The sequence below is a fragment of the Natator depressus genome, chromosome 1 (assembly GCF_965152275.1).
Source record: "Natator depressus isolate rNatDep1 chromosome 1, rNatDep2.hap1, whole genome shotgun sequence".
Taxonomy (NCBI): Eukaryota; Metazoa; Chordata; order Testudines; family Cheloniidae; genus Natator; species Natator depressus.
This window is the reverse complement of record NC_134234.1, coordinates 302268325-302277267: the sequence shown is the minus strand read 5'-3', so window position 1 is coordinate 302277267 and position 8943 is coordinate 302268325. Positions and strand designations below refer to the sequence as shown.

Genomic DNA, 8943 nt, shown 5'->3' with positions numbered 1-8943 from the left:
ACTATAACATGCAATAAAAAGGACTAGTGGCATAAAAAGGAGATGTTTCAAATATAAAAATTCTTTCTATACAAATATATTTTTCTTTATAGTGCATAATCACTCTTAAAATACGGCATTCTCGTAATAAATGTTTGCAACAATATTAAAATAAAATATTCTAGAGAAAAGTTCAGTATGCATCTGAAAACTGCAAAAACAGAAGCATATAAAAACTGATTCCATTATTAAAGTCTACTTCAAAGTTTTTGTTCTTTATACAAACTATGATAAAAAGCATGTAAAGGTGTCTGACCTAAACACACAGAATATTACTCTTCAGCTGCTGGAAGTCCTGCCATTTACTACAAGGGGACTGCCCATATCAGCATGCACTCCACCCAATTAGTGTTTGCAAGACTGGGCCAATAGTCTACTAGATTCCAGAAGGAAATATTAACTCCCATGATCGTCTTTTAACTGCTGAGACATGACGGATGTTGAGCAGCTTGCAAGCCAACATCCTCTTTTTCCTTTATTCTCACCTGCATGCTTGGAGCTGTGCAGTGTTGTGAAAGGGCATTTGCCTTTTCTGCAGTGTTGAAATACAGTAAGTGCCTGAAGAATGAGTAGGAGGAAATATTCTGAGTGGGTCACTGGTGCTTTCTCAACCTCTTTTCAGGGAGTAAGTGAACTTAAAACAATCATTGTACATTTTTTATTTTAGTGTTTTCCATTCAAGCTTGATTTTTTTTAACATTCCTCCTCTGCCACCTTCCCCTCCTCCCAAACACACGTCAGCAAAAGTTTTGAAAACTTGATGAAATGATTAAGTCGGTCTAAACGGGTTCCTATCTCTGCCCATCATCTAGTTTTGTACCACAGTAAAGCAGCTTTTACAAGGAAGCCTGGCTTACCAGAACAAGTGGTAAATCTTCAAGGATATGTAATGCCTCACACACAATTTGACCATTGGAGGGCAGCCACTTCCGTAAATGTCATTTAATGCCTCCTGAAAGTTTGAATCTGTGCTTGTTCCTGCAATTTCAGTGGTGTTGGTCATGCTTCTCCCGTTTTTGAGGTACAGTACTGTATTCCCCCAAACTCCACCAGTGAACTCCTAAGAGGAAGCGTTTCCACCCATTCTCACAGCCTGGTCTCTTGCACTTCTTCCTCTGTCTCTTCCTGCAAGGCACTGATTTTGGGTCTAGACTTGCGCTTGCTTGAATTCCTGCGGTGTAGTGGGAATATCTTAAGGCGATCGGAGTAGCTGATAGCCTGCCTGAAGGAATTCTTTTCATTCAGCAGCTTCTGGATTGACTCGTATTGCCGCACTTTATTCTCTTCTATTACCTAATTAAACATGTTCAATCAATTAGACCTATATCAATAGTGTTGATAGAATTCAGTTAACTACCTAAACTAGCAAGGTAGCACAGATTGATAGGAGGGAAAACTTCAAGGACTTACACTGGGAGAAGAGCAAAAAAGCTGTTTTTACATACTTTGAAATGTCAAGTGACTGACTAATTTTCATTACAAACCAGAAAAAGAGTTTTAAAATTATGGTGTTTGGGAAATGTTCCTTGTGCTCAGTTTCAAAAAATGGTCCTTTTTCTCTGTCTCTCTTTTTAGCTCATCTTAACTATGAAAGGCTTGACCTTAATCTCCTGTTTTGTTTTATTGGCATTGCTGAGAAGTGCCTTCTTGTATTTTGGTGGGGGCTGGAGGAACCCAGGTTCAGTTCATGGGGGAATTACGAAGAATTATATTATAAAGAGCTTCATAATATAATAAATCCACTCCAAGGTAGGGAAGGGAAGGAAAGGGTTAACCAGGAGCTTATTAAAGCAGGGATATACAAAAAAGCACTGGAAGATTGGTGGAAGGGAACCAAGGGGAGGGCTTTCCCTCCTCAAGCTGCGTTTACACTACAGAGACTATACCGGAATAGCTAGGTCAGTGTAGCTATGTCAGCATAACCCTGTATTGTAAACACAGCCTACACCCATGGAAGGAGTTTTTCCATCAGTGTAGGAACACCTCCTCCCTGAATGAAGTTAGCTGTGTCAATGCACCCATTCTTCTGTTGACATAGCTGTGTGTACACTGGGGTTAGGTTGCATCTTTCACACCCCTGACCAATGTAACTATATCAATCTCACTTTCAGATGTAGATCAAGCCTTAGGCTAGGAAGCAAGCAGGAACTGACCCTCTTGCTATGCTGTTTAAACGAGACTGTGTAAGTTAAGCATTGTTTGCCATTCTGCTATCCTTTGTTTGCTTTTTTTCTGGGGGTATTTTGGATTTGCCTGAAGAAAGCCCCAGTCCCTTTATGAGCTTGTCAACACATAAACCACTACAGGGACACACCAGCACTGTCTACACTGGGGGTTAGGTTGGTTTAACTGTCACATGAGAGGTTGATTTTTCACACCTCTGAGCAACATAGTTATACCAATCTAATTTCCTGACATTGTCACCCCAATGAGGGGCAGGGCACTGGGATGAGGTGCATGGGGATGTTAGCACAGCACAGAGTCATGGCCAGCCCCTATATGAGAGTGTGTTTAGTGCCCCCCATTGCTTTAATCCAGCCCCAGAGGTGGGAAGAGGGAAAATGTGAACAGGCATGGAGCTGGGGCAGACTGGTGTTAGGGCTGGGTCTAGGTGGCAAAGAGCTCTGTTACCTGATCTTGCAATGGAGAGCTTTGGCGGAAGGAAGGAAGAGGGGTACAGGGAGACTGGCAAGGAGTGGAAGGAGTGATGAAGGGAAGGTACAGCAGACTGAGGGGGCATTGAGGATGTGTATAGGGAACTGGAATGTTCCTGGGTTATCAGCAGTATGGAGGGGGATAGGGAAAAGCACCGCGTTTTACCCATGTTAAGCTTTAGAAGGTTAAAACCGTCTAGTTATAAAACTTTGAGCCTAAACATTTCAGTGTGGATAAAACCTCTCTCCCTCCACTATCCAATATCCCATCTTCTCCTATGGGGTTGGTAGAGTATATTTCCATTACAGGGCAAGATGAGGGGGCAAAGATATGGCTAGGTATATGGTGTACATTGCATGGGTGATAGTGGTACTTGGGGAATTGACTGGATCCCTTATCTTTTCATTTCCAGACATTCTCGTTTTTAAAATTAAATAGTTCTTAAATGTTTGGAAAGAATGTATATTTTCTGGGTGTTAGCGAAACTCCACTGAAATACACTTTAAATGTGTGTTAGAAGGCTTTTGTTTGTGAATTAAAATGTATAACTAGAAAGGACCTTAATGAATCAGGCTCCACGATGGTCTACACAAAGAACTCCATCTTTCACATGAGGGTACAGTCCAGTATATAGTATAACAATAGTGGTTCAAAAGGGTATATCTTATTTATTGCATAGTCCACTTCCGTTTCAGATTATACGCTTGCTACCCAACTGCATAGCAATGCAACTCTAAAACGGCTATAATTTAAAGAGAAAACCATGCACTTGACCAAATGTATATGGAGGACAACATTCTGAGCTGTATGGTAGCAAAAGAAATATTAAAACATCCCTCTCTCTGAGAGTCAGGAAAGTATACAGGAAAATATCTGATTTTAAGAGCCACTTCTCAGCTTTCACACACAGTTCATCCCATTTTCTTTACTAGCCATTGTTATCTACCGAAAAAACATAACGACAATACTGGCATTTCCTTAACAAATGATTAACAGTTTTTAACACAGAAAGGAAATTTCAGGTTGTTTCTAGAGAGAAACACAGCAGTCTAACCATCTTAGGCAGGATACTTCTGTTGCAGTTCTCTAGTTGCTCTTCTGCCCGTATTAAGTAAAAACAGATAGAGACACCTGTATATTTGTTTTAATAACGTACAATAAGATGACAATTCTTAGGCACTTCCAGCCAATTAGAATAAAGAAGGAACCGGGTATTTGAACTGACCCGGGGCAGCAGATGTGGCTAATCTAACCATAGAAGAGTTACTTTAAAATATTGTGCAAAACCCATATCTGTCAATTATAAGGAAATCACTTTAAAAAGATACAGCACTCACCAAAAATTGCTGACATTCCAACATTGCTTCTAGTCTGTGTTCTGAGAGTATTACTGTACAGTTTGCAAATGCATGCTTGAGTGTTTTTCTAATCACCTGGAAGGTTCTGAAAGATAAAACAGTTTTGGCATGCAGAATGTTATACAGAAATTGGCACATTTTAGGAAGTTATCAACATACAGCCTTTTAATACTGAGCTGCGCAACGTAAAGATTTCAGAATGACACACATAAAATTACACTCCTGCTACAGTAAATTGCAATTATAAAATTTAAGTTGTAATTAAAATTATTTGACACATTTTTATAATTCTATAATGTATATAGAAATTTATGATGTCCCTTTTAGTAAATGTGCTATCCAGTATTATCATTATTTTGGTGTAATTCCCCTATTTCTCTGGGTTGGCTAGAGAAGAGTTGAACTAGTTCATACTCTATCAACCACAGCAGCGGTGTTTAGTTAGGTCTGTGATGTTCACCATTCAGTGTATTAACAAATGTGTACCCTGCGCTATCATGAAGTGCCACACTCAGGATATGTCTCCACTGCAATTAAAAACATACGTCTGGCCTGTGCCAGCTGACTCAGGCTTGCTGGGTTCGGGCTGCTGGGCTGTTTAATTGCAGTGTAGATGTCCGGGCTGGGGCTGGAATCCAGTGTCTAGGACCCTGTGAGGTGGGAGGGTCCCAGAGCTTGGGCTAAATAATAAGAGCGGTGGTGTTAGCGCTAAACGTATTCACACACGCTGACAGTTATTGACTTATTTAAGGCTCTGGCACCTTTAAAAGGCATCAGAATTCACAAATGTCTTCCAGTGTGTAATCTTTCAATGGCCTGCAGTTCTTCTCATTCCATACTGTCCAGTGGACAATGCCTAAGGTATTAATATCTCTACAAGGTGCTGTCTCTCAGACTTGCAGTTCCTAAGAATTCCATCCAAAATGAGTGCTATTATAGGAGACATTACCAGGGCAAGGCACCAGCAATTGAGAAATGGTTTCAGAACAACTGAAACAATTGGGTACTTGATCAAATATATTATGAGAAAGAGGTATTTTGCACATGCAGTCACTGCTTTTTATAGGCTGAAAATATTTTTATTTCAAACCAGTAAAAGATACTGTTATAGCAGGCAAGTGGCTATACAGTGAATTAATTCACCACAGGAATTCTCTCTCCTTTTTTTTTAATCCCTCACACTAGCCTAAGTGAACACTTAACCAAATAGTGCAGTTTTTGCTCTGGTAGGGAGATTGTTTAAAAAGTTTCAGACAGAAGATAAAGTGTTTTTATTGCTGAGTTATAAAGCTCTAAAATAGGAGTTCGTTCCAGGCAACTGTCTCATTGTTTCTTTGTGCTCCTTCTCAGCTTTTGCTAGATCCATCTGTTCACGACAGCCTTACACTTATATCGTAAACTCTTTGGGGCAGGGATTGTCTTTGCTATATGTTTGTAGAGTGACTAGCTTAATGGGGCCTTGCCCTCCAGGTGCTACTGTGCTGGAAATGATAATTAGTAATCATAACAATAACATGCTCTCGTGTATTGAGCAAAGGGCTAGCAGCCAGGAATTCTGGGTTTCTAATCCTAGTTCTGACACTGACTTGTTTTGTGGCCTCAGTCAATTCCCTTAATCCATTTGGGTCAAATTGAAACTTCGTATAGTTAATGGAGTTGTACTCATGCATTAGGGATAAAATTGGCCCTCTGTGTTAGTTTCCCCACATATAACATAGCTACTGCCAAGATGTGGTGTTGAAAGTACCCTTTGAAGTAAAGTTGTAAATATTTTTATTAAGTGGTAAATTGTGACTTGAATTGTACACCCACAAAAGGGAGTAAGAACCCAGGGGAGTACCCAGACCCTCTGACTGTGTAGGAGTAAGTGGGGATACTTGCCTGCTTACTCTCTCCTGTGAACAGCTAGGCAGAGAAAAGTAAGGAATGGCACTCTTCTTTCTACTATGCACACTTTGGCAGAGTAGCTGAGCCCAGTGCAGGGGTAGTAATGTACCACTGGTACAGCTCACCTATAAATTACTAATCTTCCTGGAGCAAAGAGAAAGCAGGGGCAGGACCGCGTGTAAGGCACAATGATTCCCAGGGTAGCTACTGGGATGGTACAGTTTATGTACCCTCCCTTGCTCAGGGCTGTACCTTAAGTTGAAATCTAGCCTTAAAAAGGACTAGAAATATGACAAAATAACTTTCTCTGCTATGCTGCCTCACTGACTTCCCTACCTCACACTGGAATATAGTAAAGAATCAGGAAAACTTACACAGGATCAAGATGAGCACTTGGTTCATCAAGCAGCAGGATTTTAGCTTTACTGAGAACTGATCTGGCGAGACACATCAATTGTTTGTGCCCATGGCTGAGGACACAGCCACCATCCACAAGAACAAAATCAAGCTGGCCTGGAAAATGCTCTATTACAGACTTCAGTCCAACCTGCAGGAGATAAAAATCAAAGGAGAAAGCTGTATGACAGAAATTGGTACTGCTGGTTCTTTGTTACAGCAACCCATCCTTTTAACCCCTCTGCCTTTTGATTCTGAGACTGAGCAGAAAATGTGATCTGAAGAAATGAGAATCTTTGGTATAAAATTTTTCAAAACAAAGAGTTGGAAGATGTGAAAGATCATGTATTTCTGATTCAGACTGAACACTGGGGCTTATGTCAGAACATTGAGAGTTAAAGTTGTTTGCTTATAAGACAGAATGAGATTTGGTGTTTTGACCAAAAGGTTCTGAGTTAGCCATCTAAAAGGAAAGCAATTCATTTTATTCAGTGGTGATGTGCATCACCAGTAATGCTGAGGGAAGATGTTTCCAAAAGCATCCAGGGCTCCTTAGTTACTAGGAGTAGAAATCTCACACAGCACACTACACCAGTGGAGAAAATAACACAGATCTCCAGAGCAGTTGTAACCATGGCTTTGAGACTATTTCCATCCACTTCTTCTTTTGTCTGAAAGATTACAAGAACACCACATGCTTTAGCATGTTTTCCCAAAATGCCTAGACTCTCTACAATCTTTGGCCTGAACAATCTTCCAGTGGCATTGTCAGAGAAACTTTGACCTTACCAACTATTTTTGTGAATTCCAGAACTCAGAAATATGCATTATTATATTGCTATAAGATATGCAACAACTTAACTTACAGTAAAACTGAAAATAGTCGTTATAAAGGGAAAAACTGGTTTTGCAAATGCCATTTGTAATTTTAAACTCATTTTCATTCTGTATCACAAGGCAGGAAGAATTCCAAATCCACTTCCTTTTCATCTAATAAAGGAGCTCTAGTAAAGCAGAATGCCTAAGCCCAGATGATGAAGTTCTGAAGAATTCAGTTTGGTGTTTGGTCTGTTTTTTTTCAGCAGCATACCAGCTGTGTGCAGGTCACTGCTCACTTCTTCACTCCTCAGCTATCTGCTCATTCACTGAGCCAACTGATACAAGTAGAAAGGATGCTTTCATTTTAAAACAATGTCTGCACTGATCACGGGGCCAAATTCTGTTCTAATATAATTCTTTGCAGCCCTTCTGATTCTGACTGAGAGCAAAATTTGGCCGAGGGAGTCTGCATGGCACTGTAACATGATGATACTGAAATATCGTGCCAGCGTTGCCCACACACCTCCTGGGTGTGGTGCTCTGTCCCATGTAGTGTCACGGAGACCACTTAGAGATTAATGAGTCTGCTACAACCTTAACAAACAGCCAGGTGGCTTTTAGCTTATGCAGTAGAGGCTCATGCATTTAGCTCCAAAGATCCCAGGTTCAATCCCGCCCACTGACAACCAGGGTCTGTCGGTGTTACACCAACACCACAATAAAGTGTTCAAGTTTAGTCGTTCCATACTTTGACCTAGAACCACAAAAGTACGTAGGTGCCTATATCCAGGTTTATGTTCCCTAAATCTCAGTTTTAGGCTTCAGTGCAATTCACAAAATTCCAGCTGAACCCAGTGGGTGCCTACGTTTTTGCAGTATAGTTCCCTAGACAAATATGTTTCTGCCTCTGGGCATGCGCACTACTGCCTCCCTCTAGGCATCTGAGCGTTTTTCTCCTGCCTAAACCACAGAGTAATTCACAAACCAGGGGAAGATAGGCACTTGGACGTCTTACTCATACGCAAAGCCTGAGCTGCTAGGTGTGCTCGGAGGGTGGCTACTGCATCAGGTCCTCAGGTGAGTTCACACAAAACAGCTGGGGGAGGCGGTGAAGGTTGCAGCCGGGGGACTTGATCCTGGTCACCCACATCCTGGGTTAATGCTCTAAAACCAGGCTGTGGAGTCATTCTCATACTTGTGTGCTCATTCTCTCTCTCTCTCTCTCTGTCTCTTTGGCTGAAATGACTCTAATTATTTATCCAGAATGCAACAGCTTCAACAGGAGAGATTGAGGGAGACCTACATCAAAATATCCCATAGGATAATGGCTAAGCCAAGCACCTGAGAAATGACACATCCAGTTCAACTCCCTTCTCCTCATCAGGTGAAAGGGGGCCTTGAACGCAGGGTCTTCTACAACAAATATCAGTACCCTAGCCACTGGGCTAAAAGTTATGAGGAAACGTTCCACCCTTGCTACTTGGGGCAATGCCTTAGATGCCTAATACTAAAGAGGGTTCACAGCTGAGAATTGCTAGCCAATGTAGGTACCTCTGTGCAACCTAGACTTAGATGCCTATCTCTGAGACGGGCAGAGTTTAACACCCATTCCTGTTGTCAGCATCTCCCATTGGCTAGCTTAGATCTCATTCTAAAGTGCCTCTCTCTCCTCCTGTCCTGTACAGGGAGCCGAGGCACCTAACTCAGGCTTTGCAAATTGCAGTGAGTTCTAGTGGCAAAAGTTAGGTATTGCAACACTCAGCATCACAACGCCAAAGTATCATTGTGA

At 41.4% G+C, this 8943-nt stretch overlaps 1 protein-coding gene across 1 annotated transcript in view; it reads right to left on the bottom strand.

Moving 5' to 3' along the window:
- Positions 1 to 330: 330 nt before the first annotated feature.
- The window catches only part of CFTR (CF transmembrane conductance regulator), a 139280-nt gene continuing 130667 nt past the window's right edge, over positions 331 to 8943 (bottom strand). The window contains exons 24-26 of the mRNA XM_074952101.1: positions 6314 to 6486; positions 4032 to 4137; positions 331 to 1332 (exon numbers count right to left, since the gene is read on the bottom strand). Of these exons, the coding sequence (XP_074808202.1) occupies positions 1126 to 1332; positions 4032 to 4137; positions 6314 to 6486 (486 nt within the window). The 3' untranslated portion in view covers positions 331 to 1125. The remainder of the gene's footprint in view (positions 1333 to 4031; positions 4138 to 6313; positions 6487 to 8943) is intronic.